The sequence below is a fragment of the Canis aureus genome, chromosome 18 (genome assembly GCF_053574225.1).
Source record: "Canis aureus isolate CA01 chromosome 18, VMU_Caureus_v.1.0, whole genome shotgun sequence".
Lineage (NCBI taxonomy): Eukaryota > Metazoa > Chordata > Mammalia > Carnivora > Canidae > Canis > Canis aureus.
Window position 1 is genome coordinate 15,825,444 of NC_135628.1, and position 24,335 is coordinate 15,849,778.

Consider the following 24,335-nt stretch of genomic DNA (forward strand, 5'->3'; position numbering starts at 1 on the left):
CAGAGAGAGAGGCAGAGACACAGGCAAAAGGAGAAGCAGGCTCCATGCAGGGAGCCCGATGTGGGACTCGATCCCGGGTCTCTAGGATCAGGCCCTGGGCCGAAGGTGGCGCTAAACCACTAAGCCACCGGGGCTGCCCCTTTGCCCATTTTTAAATTGGGTTTCTGTCTGTGTATTATGGAGTCATAAGAGTTCTTTGTATGTTACAGGTATGTGTCTTTTATCAGAGAGACGATTTGTAATTCTTTCTCCCATTCTCATCTTTTCACTTAGTGTTCTTTGAAGCAAAAAGTTGTTTTTTTTTTTAAGATTTTATTTATTTATTCATGAGAGACAGAGAGAGAGAGAGAGAGAGAGAGGCAGAGACACAGGCAGAGGGAAATCAGGCTCTATGCAGGGAGCCCGATGTGGGACTCGATCCTGGGCCTCCAGGATCAGGCCCTGGGCTGAAGGCAGCACAAAACCGCCGAGCCACCGGGGCTGCCCTGCTTTTATGTTTAAAATTTGTCACAACAAGTAGTAATAAAGTTTCACTTTTTTAAAAAAGTTGAATACTCCTGTATTTCGGCCACATTTGCTACTCCAGCAGAACAAAACGTTAGCAAATTGAATTTAGAAGGTTAGCAAAATAGGGGTGCCTGGGTGGCTAAGCAGTTGAGCATCTGCCTTCCTCTCAGGGCAGGATCCTGGAGTCCTGGGATTGAGTCCCACAGCAGGCTCCCTGGGGCTCCCTGCAGGGAGCCTGCTTCTCTCCTCCTGCCTGTGTCTCTGCACCTCTCTCTCTCTCTCTTTCATGAATAAATAAATAAAATCTTTAACAAAAAAAAAAAAAAAATAGGTTAGCAAAATAAATCCTATCTCTTCTCCTAGAAGGACATCCCACCCCACCAGGAGAAAGAAAAATTAACCAGAAATTAAGTCTTAAATGAAATTCTAATCATTTTCAAAATTCAGAAAGATCTTGGTTTTTAAAATACTAAGGCAGTGGGCAGAGAAAGTCACCTATTAGAAGGTTAGGAAGAAAGAAACTAAGAAACAAGGAGCATTTTTCAGCTTTGAAACCTGGATTTTTGTTACAAAAACAAAAAGTATGCTAACAAAAAATTAAATATGTATAAATTGATTTTTTTATTTGGTTTAGTTAACTGCCTTGAATAAAAATAAGAAACAATGATTGATTTGCATTTTATTCCCTATTCATTCAATGTTGATTTCCAGGTCCTCAGTGATTTTTCTGCCTTTAAGTAAGTGAAAAACAAGAACCAAAAATCAGGTTTCCAATGGCTCTCATCTCCCTTTGCTAGACAGGAAAATAATAGCTAACAATTACTAATCATTTACTAAGTCCCAGGCAGTGTTCTAAGTGCTTTGCAAGTACTCTATTTTAATCTTCAAAACAGAACTACAAAGTAAAATGTAGGTACTATTACTAAGGTATCCCTGAATACAGAGAGGTTCTTCTAGTCATCCTTCCATATTGTAGGACGAGGCCAATGAGGTCTGTATCTTAAATGAAAACTAAACCCAAATGGTTACAACTAGTAAGTAGTAGAAGAAGCATCTCAAACAAGGCTGTTGGGATCCCTGGGTGGCGCAGCGGTTTGGCGCCTGCCTTTGGCCCAGGGCGCGATCCTGGAGACCCAGGATCGAATCCCACGTCGGGCTCCCGGTGCATGGAGCCTGCTTCTCCCTCTGCCTATGTCTCTGCCTCTCTCTCTCTCTCTCTCTCTCTGTGTGTGTGTGACTATCATAAATAAATAAAAATTTTAAAAAAAAGATATGGATGTTTTAACACCTCATTGGCCTCGTCCTACAATGAGGAAGGAGGACTAGAACTGCTGTAACAAAAATAACCCCAAGAATCCTGCAGAAAGAATATGTGAGGGCGCCTGGGGGACTCAGTTGGTTAAGCGTCAGATCTTGACTTCAGCTCACATCGTGATTTTAGGGTTGTAGAGATTGAGCCCCAAGTTTGGCTCCACATTGGGCATGGAGCCTGCTGAAGAATTCTCTCTCTCTCTCTCTCTCCCTCCCTCCCCCTTCTCTTTCCCTTGCTTTAAAAAAAAAAAAAAAAAAAAAAGAGTATGTGGATTAGAAGGCAAGATCCTGGAATTAGAGGCTAAACTGCTAATGCTCTTGTCCATGTTTGCAGTTTTGCTTTTTCCAGGTCATGCTAATGCTGACTCAAATTTTGGAAAGTAGGAATCAGTTCATCCACTGCAAGAAAAAAATGATAAGTATACGCAGAGTTAGAAGAATGCTGCTTTTGAAGACAATATTATAAGAGATCTGTATTGAAATTTTCAATAAAAGACACAGAAAACAAAAGAGCCCAAAAGAGGGAGTTAAACAGAAATGGTTCCCTTTTCCATTTCACACTTCAGCAGAGTGACTTTGGACAAGTCTCTCACCCTCTAATTTCCTAATTGTTCTGGAGGGTGAGAAAATAAAATGGCCTAACTCATGTATCTGCTTAAGCATAGGATGTACTCAGTAAATGTCAAATAAATGTCAGTAGTAACCTAGTTGTAGTAGTACTAGTAGTAGTAATAGAAGTGGTAGTGATGGAATGTATTCTGAGCAAGACAAAGTTACAAAGGTCAATCTGAACCTCTGGACTGAATATTTATTTTTTTAAAGGATTTTATTTATTCATGAAAGACACAGAGAGAAAGGCAGAGACGTAGGCAGAGGGAGAAGCAGGCTCCATGCAAGGTGCCCAATGTGGGACTTGATCCTGAGACCAAGGATTACGCCCTGAGCCTGGGCAGGTGCGCAACCGCTGAGCCACCCAGGCGTCCCTGGACTGAATATTTAAATGGAACATTCAAAAAACTAACAGTAATCTTTCACTGAAATGTTAATTGGCAGGGATGTTTTATAATAACATCACGTTTCAACAATTTTTTTAAGATTTTATTTATTTATTCATGAGAGATGCAGAGAGCAGAGACATGGGCAGAGGGAGAAGCAGGTTGCCTGCAGAGAGCCTGATGCGGGACTCGATCTCAGGACCCCAGGATCCTGACCTGGGCCAGATGCTCAACCACTGAGCCACCCAGGTGACTCTGTTTCAATAATTTTTGAGAAATATTTTTTTAAGATTTATTTATTTATTCATGAGAGACACACACAGAGAGAGAGAGAGAGAGAGAGAAGACAGGCAGAGGGAGAAGCAGGCCCCCCGGAGGGAGCCCAATGCAGGACTCAACCCCAGGACTCCATGATCAGGCTCTGGGCCGAAAGCAGACGCTCAACCACTGAGCCACCCAGTTGTCCCAAGAAATATTTGAAAGTCTTTATTCTGAGGAAGGAGACTTGCTACATACATCAAAAGGTGTAAAACATCAGAAACTACTATATACTACTGATATTGGATTTTCTTCCCCTTCAGTGAATGTTTCCATCAAAAACTTGTAGCATAAATATCTGTGTGGTTGTAATTTAAGAGCAATTACACACAATTCCACAAAATGAAAAATTCCTTACACTAAATAACTTATAAATTATTTGCAAAATGAAAAGTTTTAATTCTAAATAAGGATTCAGTCTATTCACACACACACACACACACACACACTCACAAATCGCAGCAATTATTCTCTTTACATATTTCTAACAAGTTAGAAAATCTATCCCACTCTAAATGCTGTCTGACTTTGGTTAAGATCGCTGGGTGGCGCAGCGATTTAGCGCCTGCCTTTGGCCCAGGGCGCGATCCTGGAGACCCTGGATGGAATCCCACGTCGGGCTCCCAGTGCATGGAGCCTGCTTCTCCCTATGTCTGTGCCCCTCTCTCTCTCTCTCTCTCTCTGTGTGTGTGTGTGTGTGACTATCATAAATAAAATTTTTTTTAATTTAAAAAAAAAAGATAAAGATCTTCAAGTTGTAAAAAAAAAATCTTCAAGTTATGTATGTGTGCTATGTGGTTTCACATTTAAAGTAATGAGATGGGGGGATTAAAAAAAAAAAAAAAAAAAAACACCTATGAATTTCTCCAGGAAACTGAAGTCAATTGCAGGACTTGACGAAGGAAAGGAGGCGCTGACAAAAATCAGCTCAGGTCATCTAAACTGCTGTGCTCTGCAATATAGAAAGAGAAGGAGAAGCAATAATCCTATTGCAAGAATTAGAGGGTATTAGTGCATGCATCCTACTGCAGTCATAGGCTGAGAACTGCTTTGGCCATTCGCTCACAAGACCTGTTGGAGTGTCAACGAGAGGAGGATGCTAGCGCACCACGTGACATTCCTGAATGGAATCTTTAAAAATTCTTATCAACCTTCCTCGAAAATGCTCATAAGACTTCCCACACACTGTGCTCCTCGTTGCTTTTTGTTTCGTTTTATTTTTAATGCACACGTCCTCCCTAAGAAACCTGTCATCCAATATCCCCCAACCCCATGACACGGCATCAGAGGATCAATCTTGCCCACAAAACAAAACACAGAAGGGGCATCCACGCTCCCAGTGTTTAATCCCAAACATCCCCTTACCTGACGCCGAATCAGGTGGGTCCTGAACCCACCTTTCCTCGAACTCTCCACAGATTTCCCTTGAAGAACTCCTTCCTGCCAGGGTGCCAGAGCTGCAACGACGAGAGCAAGAATGGAGGGTGCAGAGCAGAGCAAGCCCTCGCTTCACTACTCCCGGCGGTTCCCCTGCTCCAACTTGTTCCTCGTCCCAGACGGAAAGCGCCTCAGCAGGGAGCACCACCGGCTCCACAGAGCTGGAGCGACACCCACAAGCAGGAAGCCTGCATCCCCTCCGTGCCAATCCCGGAGACACGCGGGGAACACGGCGTCAGTCCCTCAAGAGACCAGGCAGGCCAGAACCACGGTAAGTCCCGCTTCCCACAAAGAGGAGGAAACGCTGAGGAAGACAGTCAGTGGGAGAGACCGGCGAAGGACGGCAGCCGCGGAAGGGACACGTCCCCACTCCTGCCTGACTCCGAGCCACCCTCGCCCTGTTGTCATAGCACTTTACAACGAACGCCGCGGCGCAAGTCGGAGGGCGCAGCTCCGACGCCTTCTGGGGTTTGTAGTCCAGAGCGGCCGAGGCGAGGGGGCGGGGTGGAAGGCGGAAGACCTTTACCTGCTCGGGTCAGGCTGGAATCAGATTTCTACTGGAGGGAGCTGGAGGGAACCACTCCTTGGTCCTATTTTGGCGGAAAGCTCATTAAAACCATTCCCTTTCCGGTCCTTGGACAGCGCCTCAGACCTGGGATCGGAGGAAGACCAGCCTCCCGCCTCCGCTGCGGACGCAGGCCACGCCCCTCCACGCCTTCCCGCCCCGCGTATCTGCGCGCGGGGGCGGGGCTACCCTCGGGGGCGGGGCTCGCGCAGGAGGGGCGGGGCTTCCCGCGGGGCGGGGCTTGCGCGGGGGCGGGGCTTGCGCGGGGCGGGGCGTCCAGGTTTTTCCGCGGTTTCTCTTCCCAGCCACCTGGAGCAGTTACTTTTCCCCCGCTCAGAGGCTTGTAATTGGCTCAGTGTATGAACTAGGAGGCAGTGGCCCGGGTGGCCGCACTAGCGAGGGTCAGTCTTTGAGCCCTGGTGGCAAGAGGTGGTGCTTTTAAAACTTTTTTCTCATCTATGCTTTCAAAAGCCAAGCGGTGGGATGCCTGGGTGGCTCGGCGGTTGAGCGTCTGCCTTTGGCTCAGCGCGTGATCCTGGGGTCTCCGATCGAGTCCTGCATTGGGGTCCTTGCAGGGAGCCTGCTTCTCTCTCTGCCTGTGTCTCTGCCTCTCCCTTTCTGTGTCTCTCATGAATAAATAAATAAAATTTAAAAAAAAAAAAAGCCAAGGGGTGCCCCTAGAATAAAAGAGATTTTTCTAAATAATAGAATAAAGCACTGTATGAAAAGAATTAAGTGAAAATTATCTTGGGAGGTGCCTGCATGGCTCAATTGATTAACCCCCCAACTCTTGATCTCAGCTCAATTCTTGATCTCTGGGTCATGAATGAGTCCAAGTCCTGTATTAGGCTCCATGCTGGGTGTGGAAGCTACGGAAGGAAGGAAGGAAGGAAGGAAGGAAGGAAGGAAGGAAGGAAGGAAGGAAGGAAGGAAGGAAGGAAGAATTATCTTGAAACTGCTAAGATATTTAACTAATTTTAAAAAAGAAAATACATATTCCCATATTATCCATATATTAAAATTTCAGCCAGGAAGCCACCCAGGGATCCCTATCAAGGTTGATTTTAAAAACTAACATTGGGGGCAGCCTGGGTGGCTCAGCAGTTTAGTGCTGCCTTCAGTCCAGGGCATGATCCTGGAGACCTGGGATCGAGTCCCACGTCGGGCTCCCTGCATGGAGCCTGCTTCTCCCTCTGCCTGTGTCTCTGCCTCTCTCTTTCTGTGTCTCTCATGCATAAATAAATAAGATCTTTAAAAAAAATTAAAAAACTAACTTTGTGGGGCACCCGGGTGGCTCAGTTGGTTAGGCATCACACTTTTTTTTTTTTTTAATTTTTATTTATTTACGATAGTTACAGAGAGAGAGAGAGGCAGAGACACAGGCAGAGGGAGAAGCAGGCTCCATGCACCGGGAGCCCGACGTGGGATTCAATCCCGGGTTTCCAGGATCGCGCCCTGGGCCAAAGGCAGGCGCCAAACCGCTGCGCCACCCAGGGATCCCAGGCATCACACTCTTAACCTCGACTCAGGTCAAGATCCCAAGGCCCTGGCATGGAGCCCCACATGAGCGGGAGGTCTGCTTCTGCCCCCTTCCCACTGCTCCCCACACTTGTGCACTCTTTTGCTTCCAAATAAAAGTCTTTAAAAAAAAAAAAAAACTAACTTTGCAATCAAACATTGTTTCTGACAGAGTTCTTAGTCACAGACAAAAGAAGCCACTTTAGCTGGTCAGAGTAGTTTCTAGGAAATCAGGTAGTTCATCAAACCTCTGGGAGACCCAGAGAACCTCACAGCCAGAGTATTTACAGGACACACTAGTTCAGGTAACTTGCATCAACCGCTACATTGGTTTATGCACCAGTTCTTCCCTCAAAGGAAGAACCTGATTTCCAAGCTCTGGGACATATCAGTGTAATAACTATGCTTCTGTTCATAGCCTTTGTGTGCTCATTCATTTGGATTTTCTCTAATAAACAATGAAGAAGCTCCTCGTGTATTTTAAGTATTAATTATAATGAACGCCACATTTGAGGGGAATATTCCCTACGCTGTTACTTTTACTTCCTTTATGGTTTCTTCCGTTATGTTAAAACAGTGATTACAACTTCACATATCAGATACATTTACAAAATGCACCTGGTTAAACACTTTAGCAATTTGCAGCCTGGCTCCTCTACTCCTGCATCCTTGTGGGCAGGTTATTTAACTCTCTCCGCCTCCTTATCTATGAAATAAGGGTAATACCAGTAGTAAGAGCACTTGGTAAGTTGTTTTTTTTTTTATTTTTTTTTTATTTATTTATAATAGTCACATAGAGAGAGAGGCAGAGACACAGGCAGAGGGAGAAGCAGGCTCCATGCACCGGGAGCCCGATGTGGGATTCGATCCCGGGTCTCCAGGATCGCGCCCTGGGCCAAAGGCAGGCGCCAAACCGCTGCGCCACCCAGGGATCCCGCTTGGTAAGTTTTTAAAGGCTAAACCCACTTAAGGGCTTGGCTCCACGACCAGCGCATAAAAGCGCTCAGCGGAGGGAGCTCTCCGTCCAGCTCCCGAACCGGGTCCAGGTCCGCGCAGACGAGGCGGTGACCGCGCGCCGGAAAGTGAGAGCATCAGGGGCGCGCGGGTGGCCCAGCGGTGGAGCATCTGCCTTCAGCCCGGGGCGTGATCCTGGAGGCCTGGGATCGGGGCCCCCGCCCGGCTCCTGCGTGGAGCCTGCTTCTCCCTCGGCCTGTGTCTCTCTGTTTGTGTCTCTCATGAGTAAATAAATAAAATCTTTTAAAAAGGAAATGAGAGAACGTCCCCGGGGAGCGTCGCTGCCGCCCAGGCCGGGTGCGGCCCAGCGCCCCGCAGCAGCCCCGCCCGCACAGGGGCCGCCTTGGGTCCCGGGCCTCCGGGGAGGGGGCGCGGCCGGGGCTCCCCGCAGGCCTCCGCCTCCTCCTCCTCTTCCTCCTCCTCTTCCTCCTCCTCCGCCGCCCGCGGCCGCCGCCAGGGGGCGCGCTCCGACCCCGGCCGGCCCGGCGGCGGGGCCCCGGCGCGGCGAGCGCGGACTCCGGGCGGCGGCGCGGGGCGGCCCGGCGGGGGCGGGGGGGCGGGGGCCCGGAGGCCGCGGCGGGGCGGGCGGGAGGGGGCGCTGCGGGGCCGGCGGGGCGGGGCGGGGCGCGGAGGAAGTGCCGTCTTGGCCGCCGCCACCGCCTCGGGCCGCCGCGGGGCCGCCTCCGCCACGCGGGCCGCGATGTCGGCCGGGCCCGGGCGCGACGACGCGGGGAACGGGGGCGCGCGGCGGCCGCGGGAGACGGCGGAGCAGGAGCTGCAGCGGCGCCGGGAGCAGAAGCGGCGGCGGCACGACGCGCAGCAGCTGCAGCAGCTCAAGCACCTGGAGTCCTTGTGAGTCCGCGCCGCCCCGCTGCTCCGCCAGGTGTGGGGGCGGGGAGGCCGGGCGCCGGGTGCCCGGGTCCCCGCGGGCGCGCCTCGGGGGGGCGGGGAGGGGCGGGGAGGGGCGCCGAGCGGCCTGCGCAGGGCCCGAGCCCGCGGCAGGTGCAGTGAGCGCCGCCGCCCTGCGCCTCCCCGGGGGCCGGTCGCGGGGCCGACGGTGAAGCCGCCGAAGCCGCCGAAGCCGCGTTCGCCCCCTCTGCGGCCGGGGCGGGGGGCGGGGGGTGCAGGGGGAGACCCCGCGGCCGTCGGGGCGTGCAGGGGCTGCAGCGAGGCCGGGGGCAGCTCCACGGGCCGAGCCGGGACCCCCCGGTGGGGGCAGGGCGGGTGGCGACGGGGGCCGCACCCCCGGGTGGGAGGCGGATTCCCGGCCTTCCAGGTCCCCTCTTTGGCGTCCCCGGGGTCGGGCACTGGCCTGACCCATGGGAAGGTGTAAGGGAAAGTCCTTAGAGGGCTCAGATTCTTGGTCATTAACCCGGAGCTTTGCCTGCTGAGCTGTGTCACATCAGTGAGGCAGAGGTTGCGGGAGGCGCTGCGTTGCTGGATCTCCCGGTCCTGGCCCCTCCAGGCGCTCTGTGGCCACGTCCTATGCAGTGCAGGTGTTCAAGTACCTTTCCCTAGCCTAAGCCTGAGCTTCCCAGAGCCCAGCCTGACCCCTCAGTATCTTTAACTGTGGGGTACCAGATAGTGGCTAACACTCTACATTTATTTTGTAGCTCACAGAGCACTCATAGACATCAGAAGGATTATAACCTCCTTTTGCAGATGCGGAAAGAAAGGCAGGTTCAGCAGTTAAGTAACCTGATCAAGGAGACGTTGATCTGTAAACTAGCAAAACTAAAGAGGAAGCCAGGTGTCGCCTGATTCCCAGATCAGTTGGATTTTTCCATTTCAGGGATTTAAACTTTCTGGGCTGCTGACATATTTGGGTTGGCTAATTCAAAGGCATGTTTGCTTTTAAATCAAAATTTTTATTTTTTTAATTGTTTTTTGAAGATTTTATTTATTTATTCATGAGAGACACACAGAGAGAGAATGAGGAACAGACACAGGCAGAGGGAGAAGCAGGCTCCATGCAGGGAGCCGGATGCGGGACTCGATCCCAGACCTCCAGGATCACACCCCCCGGCTAAAGGCAGCGCCAAACTGCTGAGCCACCTGGGCTGTCCCACATTTTTATTTTTAGAATAATATTTTAAACATCAAATGAGACTAAGAGACTAAGTTCAAGAGCAAGTGGTTCAGGACGCCTGGGTGGCTCAGGGGTTTGGCACCTGCCTTCTGCCCAGGGCCTGATCCCAGGATCCAGTCCCACATCAGGCTCCCCTGCATGGAGCCTGCTTCTCCCTCTGCCTGTGTCTCTGCCTCTCTCTCTGTATCTCTCATGAATAAATAAAATCCTTAAAAAAAAAAACAAAAAAAAGGGGGGGTCCATATATCCCTGTTCCGTAGTCACCTGCACACTCCCTGCAACTCTCTCTCCAACCAAGGTTTCAGTAAGTAAATAGTTTTTTTCTTCTGGGACTTAACTACTCACTTCTAAATTGTATGCTTATACTGCTTTTTTAGATTGAACAACGGACACTACCTATAAACCTCATGTCACATAAATAAGGGTTTCGTTCTCTTTCTCTACCCGTTTGCCTCCATCCTTCCAGTGTAGCTCTATGATAATTTTTGTGTTTTTTTTTTTGTATATTTTTTTATTGGAGTTTGATTAGCCAACATATAGCATAACACCCAGTGCTCATCCCATCAAGTGCCCCCCTCAGTGCCCACCCAGTCACCCAGTCACCCCATCCCTCCACCCACCTCCCCTTTCCACTACTCCTTGTTCATTTCCCAGAGTTAGGAGTCTCTCATGTCTGTCACCCTCGCTGATATTTCCCATTCATTTTCTCTCCTTTCCCCTTTATTCCCTTTCACTATTTTTTATATTCGAATGAATGAGACCGTATAATGATTGTCCTTCTCCGATTGACTTATTTCACTCAGCCATGATAATTTTTGTTAAGTCAGTAGTTGCTATTAGCATTATAATAACTATCCAACATTGCTCATTTTGGAGCAAAATGGTGTTTTGTGATTTTTTTGTTGTTGTTGTTTTTGCTTTCTAGCACGATTTTTGTTTTTCAACTGGTTAATAAGAGCCTCAATCTTTTTCATTTGCTTAATTTCCTATTACCTGCTGCTAACTTTATTCAAAAGGCCCTAAAAGCCAACAGTACTTTTCCTAAATGTTTCTATATATCAGGCAGCCTATCAGTTTGGTTTTTTTTGTTTTAATTTTTTATTTATTTATGATAGTCACACACAGAGAGAGAGAGGCAGAGACACAGGCAGAGGGAGAAGCAGGCTCCATGCACCGGGAGCCTGACGTGGGATTCGATCCCGGATCTCCAGGATCGCGCCCTGGGCCAAAGGCAGGCGCCAAACCGCTGCGCCACCCAGGGATCCCGATCAGTTTGTTTTTAAAACCGAGAATTCTCCTTCTCTTCTCCAGTACCCTGTGGTTACTTTCTAAACCTGGTGTACAACTGCCTTTGTCACTCTCCTGTCTTGGAGCCCATTTCTGGACCCTATGTCTTCCTCTTTTTCTCTTTACCTCATTTTGTTGAAGTGTATTATGTAACTTCCTATAAAAAGTGCATTGGGGTGAATTTGTTGAGTCTTTACATACCTGAAAATGTCTTTATCCTATCCTCAAACATGATAGGTAGGTGGTCTAGGTATAGAATTCTGGCTAGAAATTATTTTCACTTGATTTTAGAGGTGGTAGGCTACTATTTCCTAGCTTCCAGTATTGCCAAGAAATCTGGTGCCATTCTGATTCCTTTCTTTTTTAAGGAACTTGTCCTACCTTCCCTCTTTTGCAAGCCTTAAAGAATTCTTTTTATCTAGTATTTTGCAGTTTCTTTTTTTTTTTTTTTTTAAGATTTATTTATTTTAGGGAGAGAGAGCATGCATGGAGGGAAGGAGGACAGAGGGAGAGACTCCCCAAACAACTCCCTGCCGAGTGGGGAATCTGATGCAGGGCTCCATCTCACAACTCTGAGATCATGACCTGAGCTACAATCAAGAGTCGGGCAATTAACCAACAGAGCCACCCAGACGCCCCTTCCAGTTTCGTGATGTGAACTGTTTCTCACCAGATTTCAGACTTTTTAAATATTTTCTTGATACTTCGTGTGTATTTAATATTCATACATGATCTATGTTTTAATTTTCTTCCCTCCATTTTGTTTTTTTCTTAATTCTTAGACTTTTGTGATCCTCTTTTCATTCTACTTCTATAAGATTTACCTTCTAGTCCTTCCACCATTGCACTTTTAAGTTTCAGTTTTTAATTTTGAAAAGCTGCTTATTCCGAGAATTCTTTTTCTCCTAGCATCTGTTTTTTCCTCAATAACAAATCTGTCATCTTTAAGGACACTATTTTTTTTCTTTTTTTGTTTGCTGTCTGTTTCTTCTCTGCCTTTTCTTATGGTTTCTTTCACTTAAAGGTTTTTTCCTAATGTGCAGGGATCCTTGGATCTCCCCCATTAAGAGTGAGGCATTATAAAGCTTTTTGAAGGGGCAGCCCAGGTGGCCCAGTGGTTTAGCGCCTGCCTTCGGCCCAGGGCATGATCCTGGAGTCCTGAGATCGAGTCCCACGTCGGGCTCCCTGCATGGAGCCTGCTTCTCACTCTGCCTATGTCTCTGCCTCTCTCTCTCTATGTCTCTCATGAATAAGTAAATAAAATCTTTTGAAAACAAATAAATAAAGCTTTTTGAAGGGAGCAGTTGAGAGAGAGAGAATGCAGAGGTGCTGGTTCATTGACTGGTAAATTTCAATTGTAGGGATATCAGACTACAATGAAAAGGAAAGCAAATAACTAAGTTGACCAGCCAGCAATGTGAAATGGGAAGTCACATACTGATTTTTCACAAATTGAATTCAAATTCTTTTTTCCCCCTGGTTGCCCTTATTAGGTCCCTTTGCACTCCCCTGGCCAGTTTCTTACACTTTACCTTACCTTTTCTTACCCTATGACCATACCTGCCAGAACCCTACAGGCATCTGAGTCTTCCACCCTGTGCTTTAACCCGTGCTCCAACTCTATTCAAGTGTCCCTTGTCTGCTGGACATAACTAAATGGAGATTCTGTATATATGTGGCAGTTTATCTCTGCCTTCCACCGCATAGGAGCAAGCTGCGGGAACAACTGGATTTGAGTATGCTTACACAAGGACTCTTCCAAAAGAAATCCTATGCCAGCATTCAAAAATACAAGAGTATTTTTAAGTAGTTGGCAAATTAAAGATTTCTTTCCCCGTAATCTGTTGGAAAGATAGTTTTTCCTCTGTTATCTAAATATAGTCTTCTTACTGCTCAGAGAAACTTATTACAGTCTGAATGATTTAGTAGCAAGGCTTCACAGATGGCACAAAATAATGGACCTCCACCAACTTTTTTTTTAACCTTAATAACTACAAAGAGTGTACACTTCTCAACTGTCACAGTGAAGAAGCCAACTACACAAACACACTCCCATTCTAGATCTGGTTGTTTTGTTTACATAATCTCTACACCTAGTGTGGGGCTTGAACTCACAACCCTGAGACCGAGAGTCGACTACCGAGTAGTCGACTACTCTACCGACTGAGCCAGCCAGGCGCACCCCAGATCTATTTTTTTTTCAGATCTATTATTTTTAATAGTTAAATTATTACTTTAGACCTTGAGAAATATCCTTTTTTTAACATGTTATAGAAATAAAGAATTCTTAAACCCTAGGAAAAAACATCAACTATGTTCCTTTAAGTGTGGAGAAACAGTTGTAAAATGGACTTTTTAGGGAGTTCCATTGCTAATAATAACAGGTTTCAAAATGTATAGTCAGTTCCATCACACTCCTTTTCCACTTAGGCAAAAGCATTTACATCATTTCCTTTAGAGAAACTCTGGATTAATGATGAGAGTGGAGAAGCCTCCATCACAATCCTTATTTGGAAGCATCCAGAGATGAAGCCAAAGGGACATTTTCTTTGCTGTAGCTATTCAGGGCATTTCTCATCCTTCATCTACTACAAAGGAAAAAACACTCCTGTTTTCCTTTTCTATACTCATACTACACTCACAGCACTGTTCTAACTGTGTAGTTTTCCAGCATCACCAAGAAATTTTCTGTTCCCAGAGGACACCAAGTAAGTGTCTTACAGATTTAATTCTGATGTTGTCTACCTGGAGTCAGCGTCAGAACCTATAGGTTAAGGGCTCAGTCTCAGAAGACCTCCCCTCTCCACACACTTTAAATGTCAATTACAAGTCCAGCTTGCTAGTAACCCATTGTCTATAAAGCACAGGGTCCCTCAGTACCCTCCTCTGGAGCAGCTCATAGAACTTAGGAAAACATTTTGTTTATGTCATTACTGATTTATTATAAATTGTTATATAACTCAGGAGCATCCAGGTGGAGCAGATACATAGTGTAAGTCATGTGGGAAGGGGCATGGAGCTTGCATGTCCTCACCAGATACGTCACGTCACGCCTTTACATGTTTTACCTTCAAGCTCTCTGAACTCCATTTTGGGTTTGTTGTTGTTGTTGTTGTTTTTAAGAGCTTATTTATTTAATAGAGAGACAGTGAAAGAGAACACAAGCAGGAAGGAGAAGCAAGCTGAGCAAGGAGCCCAAAGTGGGGCTCCATCCCCTTATGAACTGAGCGAAAGCAGATGCTTGACTGAGCCACTCAGGCACCCCTGGGCTTTTTTTTTTTATAGAGGCTTCATCACATAGGCATAATTGATTAATCAATGGCCATTGGTGACTAATTCAATCTCCCTGGAGGTAAGACTGAAAGTTCCAACCCTCTAATCATAGAACTGGTTCCCCTGGCAACCAGTCCTCATCTTTAGGAGCTTTGCAAAAGTGACCTCATTAATAAACAGTTTGGCTGAAAGGGCCTTGTTATGAATAGCAAACTTTTACCTTTATAGCTCTGGACCTACTTTGAGAACTGGGAACAAAACTAAACAGTATAAGAAAAGATGCTCCTATGGCCTTTATATAGGAAATTACAAGGTTTTAGGAGCTGTGTACCAGAACAGTGGATGAAAACCAAATACATATTTATTATAATCACACCCACCATCAATATCACACCCACCAAAGTTATTTTCTTTCACATTTTAAGAGAAAGCTCAAAGGAAAAGCATTTCACTTTTCCCTTGGTCAATTCTCCCTAACTTCTATAACCTCAAATATATAATCTATTCTGAGGAGTCTTTAAAGTTGATCCAGAAGAAGAGGGTCAGAATGAAGAAAACATAAAACCATTAAGTGTTTCTATACTTTACAGCCATTCTGAAATATTAAAATGAGTCCTAAAAAATAAATAAATAAATAAATAAAAATAAAATAAAATGAGTCCTTTCCTGGAGGTTTACAAGGTTAAGACCTAGATCTGAGCTATAGAATGTGTATGTATTACTCCTTATAGAAGAGATACAAATCCCTTTAAGAGTTTGAGATGCTCTTTGAGTACACAGACACCCAGCCTCAGAATTTGCTTCTTGTCTCTCAGGCTTCTAGGTCTCTCTCAGTTTGGTCCCTGGCCAGAAATAATGAGGACCTGGCCAGTCTGGTGATTAGTTGCCACAGAGCACAGACAGGAAGTTTCCTGCTGTACAAAACGATTCCTGGTCTTCAAACCAGAGGATGGAGGCTTATCCTTGCTAAAATCTGTGATTAAAGACCCTATAGCTCTGTTTCCCATTAACTTGATGAATGTCAGACCCTGGCTCAGATGTTGATTCCTAGCTTAACATTTCCCCTCACAAACTCCTTAGAATTATCTGCCTCCACATGGCTGTTCCCAGCATCAACAACCAAACGTGTATGCATTTAATATTGCACACAACCCAACCCCTGCCTCAGAGAGGGCATGATGTCGTTGTCTTGTTACTACCTCCCCCAGCCTCGTGGTATTTTGCTTTGGGTTGGGGAAAGTATTGTCAAAATACAGGGTAGTATGGTATATAAATTTTATCACCGTGAATAAAAAGTGGGTAAGTGAGCAATGTGGTAGAAATTATTTTAGGGAAAACTGGGTTTACCACAGTATCTGCCCAAATCAAATCGTACTCAAGCTCTGAATTTCAAGTGTTCCTGTAGTCTTCTGTTTTCCAGGGACAAACATGGTGCTAGAATAATTGCTGTATTCAGCTAAACATGCACTGACAGTCATGTACAGGTGAGCACGTGAACTCTGGGCTTTGTGCCCTTGTACAACGTATTTAACCCATGAACAGTTATTAATACAGGAAATGCATTGCTGACTTAGAACAGTGGTTGCAGTTTGGTGAAAGAACTCTAGATGTCAGCTCTCTGCTCCTCCCCGCCCGACAGACAGCCGCGTCTCCTGGTGCAGCCCCAGGCGCGTCCCCGAGGCACGATGGTGAAGGTCGGAGTGAACGGATTTGGCCGTATTGGGCGCCTGGTCACCAGGGCTGCTTTTAACTCTGGCAAAGTGGATATTGTCGCCATCAATGACCCCTTCATTGATCTCAACTACATGGTGTACATGTTCCAGTATGATTCTACCCACGGCAAATTCCACGGCACAGTCAAGGCTGAGAACGGGAAACTTGTCATCAACGGGAAGTCCATCTCCATCTTCCAGGAGCGAGATCCTGCCAACATCAAATGGGGTGATGCTGGTGCTGAGTATGTTGTGGAGTCCACTGGGGTCTTCACCACCATGGAGAAGGCTGGGGCTCACTTGAAAGGCGGGGCCAAGAGGGTCATCATCTCTGCTCCTTCTGCTGATGCCCCCATGTTTGTGATGGGCGTGAACCATGAGAAGTATGACAACTCCCTCAAGATTGTCAGCAATGCCTCCTGCACCACCAACTGCTTGGCTCCTCTAGCCAAAGTCATCCATGACCACTTCGGCATCGTGGAGGGCCTCATGACCACCGTCCATGCCATCACTGCCACCCAGAAGACCGTGGACGGCCCCTCTGGGAAGCTGTGGCGTGACGGCCGAGGGGCTGCCCAGAACATCATCCCTGCTTCCACTGGCGCTGCCAAGGCTGTGGGCAAGGTCATCCCTGAGCTGAACGGGAAGCTCACTGGCATGGCCTTCCGTGTCCCCACCCCCAATGTATCAGTTGTGGATCTGACCTGCCGCCTGGAGAAAGCTGCCAAATATGACGACATCAAGAAGGTAGTGAAGCAGGCATCGGAGGGACCCCTGAAGGGCATCCTGGGCTACACTGAGGACCAGGTGGTCTCCTGTGACTTCAACAGTGATACCCACTCTTCCACCTTCGACGCTGGGGCTGGCATTGCCCTCAATGACCACTTTGTCAAGCTCATTTCCTGGTATGACAATGAATTCGGCTACAGCAACCGGGTGGTGGACCTCATGGTCCACATGGCCTCCAAGGAGTAAGAGCCTCCTGGACCACCAGCCCCAGCAAGAACAAGAGGAAGAGAGAGGCCCTCAGCTGCTGGGGAGTCCCTGCCACAACTTAATCCCCCAACACACTGAGAGAATCTCCTGACCTCCAATTTACATCCTAGACCCCAAGGAAGGGGAGGGGCTTGGGGAGCCCTACCTTGTCATGTACCATCAATAAAGTATACTGTACCCAGCCAAAAAAAAAAAAAAAAAGAAAAAGAACTCTAGATGTCACGAGGTCTGGGTGATTGTCCCAAATCAGCCTCTTAATTGGTAGCCTCCAGTTGTTGGAATCAATGAAGGAAACTGTTGGAACTGATGTTGGGGGAAGAAAAGATTGAGGGTCAGAGTCCCTGACCTGCCCTTCCTTATTCTGAGATTTTTAACATGATAGTTTATAATAAGGCATATTTTATGAGCCTCACAGGAGAATGGATACACTTGGCTAAATGCTGATGTAACACCTACACAGGGGAAGAGGCAGTGATCCCTGAAGCCAGATATGGAAAAGGAGTCCCTGAGTCCTGTGGTCTAGAAAGGCAGTAAGCCCAGCTGGGGATGATGTCTGTGGGAAGTCCACTGCCAGGTCTGTGCCCACCTCCACTTAGGAGCAGCTGGCAAATCCCTGTAAGACTGCAGACCTATAAAAAAAGATGTGAAGACTGTCTTGGGATGGCCAAGCTTCTCTGCTGGTCCACATCTTGGCCTTTATGATGCTAGTGCTTCAGTCCTGGGCTGCCTCATGAGGCTGCTGAGAGCAGTGACTTGGTTTCAACAGAAGGAGCAGAAGCCAACATTGTGAAGTGCCTTTCCAGAGATGAAAGGGATGTTTGCTGTGACATATTGACCAATGAGGAAATTGAGGCTCTCAGGATTAAATAACTTGTCCAAAGTACACAGGCAGTGAGAATGAATCAGAATTCAAACCAAAAGAATTTTTTACCTGTGTTAAAGAACAAAAATTCAACCTAGTAAATTTGAAGATGTAGTTGGTTTTATTAATTGATTCATGAATCCAGCAGCATCCCATCTAGCAAGTAGAGAGATGCTCCAAACTGTACAAAACGGAAGATTTCTAGGAGGGTGGTGAATGAAGTTACCAGCCAAAGAAAAAAAATTGTTCCAGGCAAAGTCACCTTCTCTTAGGTGAAAGAGCAGGGAGTCTTATCGTGCAGATTATCTCATCTTTGGTGGATAGAGAGAGCCCATGTGACAGATCAGTTTATTGGTACTAATCAGAATATTCCTGCTGACAGTTAAGAATACGTTTGTGGAGGAGGTTAAAACTGTAATTAGGGTATATATTAGGGCCCAGTTGGATGACATGGACTAAGTGGCTCCATTTTGGGACCGTGGTTTTCTTGTTAACACCTCCAGAGCCCATTCATTTAGAACTGGAAAATGTTACAGCTGGAAATGTGGGAGTTCTCTACTCCAAAAAACCAAAACCTCTTTATCAAGGCAGTTGCACAGTTTATAAAGAGAGTCAATAAAAATAATATGATTTAGTAATGGATTTGATGTCCTTTATTCAAGGGAAATAAGTCTGTGGATTGGAGGAGTACAGTGCCTTGCTCTTCCCAGGGATTTTGGACAAAAGGGAATTTTCTGTGCCCTTGGTTTTGTCTTCTGATACTTAGCACTATGCCTGACATAATGGTTGAGTGAATACTTGTGCAACAAATAAGTTTTCAAGTTGAACCTTCATATCGCCTAAGAATTAAGTTCAGTTTCCCCTATTATACTTGTTCTTTTTTGTTAGGAAGAAAATAACAAGCTTGATAGAGCTAGAGTGGAGATTTAATTCTTGAAAAAAACTACAGAAATAACTGAAACTTCAAAACAAAAATGCAGCCTATGAGCTGTTAGTAGCATATTTTGGGGCCGTTTTTCTTTCTTAATCTCACATTACTTTTGGTTTTGCTTTCAGAGGGAAATTAACCTGTGCCTCTACTAACATAGGTACCAGGAAAATGCCATCAATTTCACTTTTCTTTTGTAATGAAAAAACATGAGGTGACATATTTGCATATAAATAAATATGAGTGAAAAATAAAGGTCCCTCCCTCAGGTTTCCTTCCAGAGGTATTCCATTCATTTCAAGACACCTCTGTGCTTATACATCTGTACTTTTATTTTTATTTTTTTTTAATTTTTATTTATTTATGATAGTCACACAGAGAGAGAGAGAGGCAGAGACACAGGCAGAGGGAGAAGCAGGCTCCATGCACTAGGAGCCCGACGTGGGATTCGATCCCGGGTCTTCAGTATCGGGCCCTGGGCCAAAGGCAGGTGCCAAACCGCTGCGCCACCCAGGGATCCCCTACATCTGTACTTTTAGTCTCCTTCTCCACATACACACAAATGGAAGCACACCAAATACACTGTTCTTTACCCTATTGCTTTTTTTATTATTATTATCTTAAACTATTTGGGATATTGCCCTACATTCTTTTTGGGATAATCTATATTTATGTGACTTAGATAAATGATCTACCATTTTAACATTTATTAGTGTTTTTCTGGTGTTAAAAGACATTTTATGATACAAAATTCAGAAAATTAATCATCTCTGAACTCAGCACCTGTCTGCAGCAATTTTGGGATTCCCACACTTACAAGCTTTTGGAGTCAAAACACAATTTTAAACCAACCTCATTGCCCAGATACCCACTCCCAGGAAAATGTTCTTTATAGAGGCATTGAGAAGACCTAAGATGTTCACTTGTCCTGCTTGATTTTTCAGTTTCTTCTTTTTTGCAGAGGAAGGGGGATGCTGTCCAATGTGTTTGATACCCACGTTACATGATCTCACTGCGGTCCTGGGATCAAGTCCCATATCAGGCTCCCCATAGGGAGCCTACTTCTCCCTCTGCCTATGTCTGTGCCTTTCTGTCTCTAATGAATAAATAAATAAAGTTTTTTAAAAAAATAACATGATGGGATCCCTGGGTGGCACAGCGGTTTGGCGCCTACCTTTGGCCCAGGGCGTGATCCTGGAGACCTGGGATCGAATCCCACGTGGGGCTCCCGGTGCATGGAGCCTGCTTCTCCCTCTGCCTGTGTCTCTGCCTCTCTCTCTCTCTCTGTGTGACTATTATAAATAAAAAAAATAAAATAAATAAAATAAAATAAATAACATGATTACACCTAATAGTAGTAGTGTTATATGTTAGTTGTATCTCAACTTAAAAAATAATAATTTTTAGGGCAGCCCCGGTGGCTCAGCAGTTTAGCGCTGCCTTCAGCCCAGGGCGTGATCCTGGAGACCCTGCATGGAGCCTGCTTCTCCCTCTGCCTGTGTGTCTCTCTGTCTCTTATGAATAAATAAAGAAAATCTTTAGAAATAATAATAATTTTTAAAACATACATGAGCATTTGGAACTAATTTTCCAGATTTGGAAACTAGAAGCCTTTTGGGGCAGTTCCGGCAGAGTGATGGGAAGGGAAAATGAATGGGGAGCATAGGGATGATGTGTATGTTCCCGTAGGAGCCTTGGGGGTCTGAGAGCTCAAAAGGAAAGTACATTCCCACCCATCATACATCTGCTTCCTCTAGCCGTGTTCTTTACTGAATGCTGCCTGTGGTCCAGGCACCTGCAGGGGTCCTGGACCCCGAGTCCAGCAAGGTCCAAAGTACACAGAGGGCTGTCGGAGAGCCGAGGGGCAGACAGCTGGCTCACTCTGCAGGCAGGGTGGGTGGGTGGGCAGGATTTGAACTGGGAGCTGTGGGGAAATGGGAGAGGAAGCCTCTAAGAGAGATCACCCTCACCTCCTTCCCCTGCAACAGGCCCTTCCCTCCAGCTTTGCTCCTGCCCCTCTGTGCTGCCCCCAATCAAGTCAGTACAGTTTTCTCCACCTGCCACCACCCCACTCCCATGAGCCTCTTCAATGTTGAGTAAGTAGAAGGTGTGTCAGGTAAACAACCTGACAACTATGACAGTTGGAACCCTGATCAGCTCATAGGTTTTCTTCCCTCGCATTTCCCCTGCAATCTCTTGCTTTCTCTTCTTCAAAAATAAAATCACTGAGCTCAGACACCTGGTTATTACTTCAGGGAATTTCAATTCTAGATCGCCACAGGATGTGGTGCAGCGTCAGGTTATTTATAGGTGATCCCCGACTGCTGGGCATATTTTATCAACTGCTTTAGATACAATGTAGTTTTTAAAGTTTTACTAAAAGTATCCTTTTTGTTTTGGCCTGCAGTTGCTTTTTGCTCACTAAAACGTGTTATATTTTTGTTAATGTTTTTAACGATGTCTTTTCTTTTCTAGCTATGAAAAACCTCCTCCTGGGCTTATCAAGGTCAGTGTGAAGTTTGTGCCTTTGGTTATTCTCTTAGATGAATTTGACTCGGTGCTCAGAGTCAGTAACTTGTTACGAACACCTGTTGCATAAGGTTTGAACATCCTTTTATGATAACGCCGCTCCACCCTGCGGATTCCAGTCAGTTCATACACTTTGGGCTGGTCCAGCCTGTGCCTTTGTAGAAATGTCCTCAGCCCTGTGTCTGTCCCTAAGAACTGGGGCCCGCACATTCCTCAGTGATCAGTCCCCTTCTCCCTCGCTCCCTCTCTTGCCGTGGCTGCATCTTCTCATAGTTGTGTTCCTCCTCTGACTTGCTGCTGGCTTCCCAAGTGTCATCAGCTCAGAGAACAGTAGTCTCTAAGGGGACTGGAAAGTCCCCTGGTCCAGTCCCTAGTGCAGTGCACCCCCCTGTCTCCCGGCAGCACCTGGCCCCAGGGTCCAGTCTCTCTGCGGGAGGGAGACCTAGAGGGCTCGGTAGAGGCCAGGACAGCCTTCTCCTTGCTCATGTTCACAGAAAAGAAAAGACTGTTAGAAAAACCTTCTTTTGTATAAATTTAATATTCATAGGAACTGCAGACAATCAGTAGCCAAAAAAAAAATAACACCTTAATTGTGTAACGAAGTTATTTGGTGGTGAAAGCACACTTCATAAATACAGCATGTGTGAGATTGTACAACATGACTGTGGTCTCCAAGGGATAATAATCTTTTTAAATTTAACATGTTATTCTCATCATTTCAGGAAATCTTGTTTAATCCTATACTTTGCCTCATTACACAAGGCTTTTAAGTTAACAGAAAAGTTTGTGGTCTGAATCTAATTTTTGTGATCTAGAATCAGGATTTGGAGCTCACAAATCATTCCTATGTGAACAATACTAGTAATATTTCTCTAAGAATAGCTCTGTCATGTTCCTGACATAGTTCTTCTGGTACATTTATTTCTCGTTTTTCTGTCAGGTATAATTTATCTTTCTCGCATTTGAGAGGGTAACTTAGGATGACACGGGTGTGTCCAGCCCCTGAGAAAGCCAGGCAGTGTTGTGTTCAGAAGCAGGTGGGAGAGAATTCCTGTGCTTTTTTGCCAAGTTGTGTACACGCTGTTTCCTTTTTTAGGAAGATGAGACGAAGCCAGAAGACTGTATACCAGATGTACCAGGCAATGAACATGCCAGGGAATTTCTGGCTCACGCTCCAACGAAAGGACTTTGGATGCCACTGGGGAAAGAAGTCAAAGTTATGCAGTGTGAGCATGGGAGAGTTTCAAGTAACACTCCTCAATACACGCAAGTTATACAGAGCGTGTTTACTTCTTTTTGTTGTTGTTTTAATTTGTTCTCACTGCAGCCCTGTAAAGTCAAAGTATGATCCCTGTTTTACAGTTCAGGAAGCTGACCTGCATGTGTTAGTAAGTGGTCCGAGGTGAGAGGTAGAGCAGAGCTTTGATTCCAGGGCTTCTGACTCCAAGGGCAGTGGTCTTCCACAGAAACATAGCTACTTTTGGAGTTCACTCTTCGGTTATATTCCAGTAACAAAAAGGATATTCCCTTGTGTAAATGCCACGAGGGACAAGAGATGTATTGGAGGGCAGTCCCTTTGGGTCTTGCATCATTTGCCCCCCACCAGTGGTGTTAAGGTTCCATCCGTGTAATCTGTGGGCCCCAGAGGGTGGGTCCGGAACAGTATGGTATACATGCACACCCCCACCCCACCAGGGCTGCACTTTTCGTCCAGCATAAGATGGTATTTGAGAAAGGGTACTGCTGCCTTTGAAAGACATTTGTATAGGGCAGCCAAGGTGGCTCAGTGGTTTAGTGCCTGCCCAGGGTGTGATCCTGGAGATCTGGGATTGAGTCCAACATTAGGCTCCCTGAATGGAGAGCCTCTGCCTATGTCTCTGCCTCTCTCTGTATCTCATGAATAAATAAATGAAACCTTTAAAAAAATAAAGTAAAGACATTTGTAGAGAGATCCTTCATGCGCATAATTAAAATAGTAGTTCCCTCATTCGCCTCATACTAAAGGTAACCATGTAAACTTCTTTTAAGATTATTTTGGAGGCACCTGGCTGGTTCAGGCAAAGGAGCATGGAACTCTTGATCTCAGGGTCATGAGTTCCAGCCCCACATGGGGAATAGAGATTACTTAAAAAAATAAAACTTAAAAAAAAAAGAGTATTTTGAAGTTTATTTCCATGTATCTAAATAACAGTGTTGTATTCCTGACTTTATTTTTCAGATTTCTTCACTATATATGTTGACTTCTTACTCTAGAAGATTTCCAGCTCTTTTTTTCTACTTCCACCCCACTTCATACATACTCTGCCTATCTCCCATTTTCCCAATATGTTATATCATAATTTCGTTAAATCTTTTGTGTATATTTAATTATGATTATTTTTCAGAATTGAATCATGTACTAAACCAATTACATTTCCTTTCATGCAGCCTGCATAATGTTTTGTTTTCCCTGCAGTTCATAGTTGCCTTTTTTGTTGTTCTTTTTGCTTTTTTCTGTGTACTGATTACTAATTCAACTGCTTCAGACACTTGAGGTATTCTGTTAGTTTTTTCCTCCTGCAGAGAGTTGTTCACCCTGCTATCTCCAGGGACCCTCCTTCACCATCACTCTCTGGTTTCCCTTAACCTCCCTCTTGTGTGTGATCTCCTAGTTGCCATATCTTGGGTCTTCTTTCTTGTTGCCTTCTCTTGGTGTGGTAGAGGACATTCTCTAGTAGCCGAGAAATGGGTTATCAGAGAGAAAATTCTCAAGACTGTATTTTTCTGGAAACATCTCTATTTAATATTTTAGTTTGCTATGTAGAATTCTTTGTTAAAAACAAGCTTCTTTCAGAATTTTGAAGGCACTGCTCCATTGCCTTCTCATTGGTAGAATTGCTGTTGACAAGTCTGAGGCAATTAATATTCCGGATGCCTTGATGTAACCTGCTTTGTTGTTGGTTGTTGTCTTTTGTTTTTTATTCCTCTGTCCAAGAGTTTAGGAGATCATCTCCC

At 45.7% G+C, this 24,335-nt stretch overlaps 2 protein-coding genes and 1 pseudogene across 16 annotated transcripts in view; 2 read left to right on the plus strand and 1 right to left on the minus strand.

Annotated features, from left to right (window-relative positions):
• Positions 1–5,289, minus strand: part of BBS9 (Bardet-Biedl syndrome 9) — a 431,432-nt gene extending 426,143 nt beyond the window's left edge. For 4 of the 14 annotated variants that reach the window (XM_077856240.1, XM_077856238.1, XM_077856235.1 and 1 more), the window contains exon 1: positions 4,497–5,285. The gene's annotated coding sequence lies outside the window, so the exon portion shown is untranslated. Of the gene's footprint in view, positions 1–3,985; positions 4,084–4,496 lie in introns of all 14 variants that reach the window. The other 10 variants (XM_077856239.1, XM_077856231.1, XM_077856237.1 and 7 more) reach the window with 8 other exon arrangements.
• Positions 5,290–8,334: 3,045 nt separating this feature from the next.
• Positions 8,335–24,335, plus strand: part of LOC144288622 (retinitis pigmentosa 9 protein-like) — a 42,092-nt gene continuing 26,091 nt past the window's right edge. For both annotated transcript variants that reach the window (XM_077856284.1, XM_077856283.1), the window contains exons 1-3: positions 8,335–8,517; positions 21,288–21,318; positions 22,438–22,567. In XM_077856284.1, the coding sequence (XP_077712410.1) occupies positions 8,366–8,517; positions 21,288–21,318; positions 22,438–22,567 (313 nt within the window). In that variant the 5' untranslated portion in view covers positions 8,335–8,365. The remainder of the gene's footprint in view (positions 8,518–21,287; positions 21,319–22,437; positions 22,568–24,335) is intronic.
• Positions 15,917–18,518, plus strand: LOC144288611 (glyceraldehyde-3-phosphate dehydrogenase pseudogene; annotated as a pseudogene).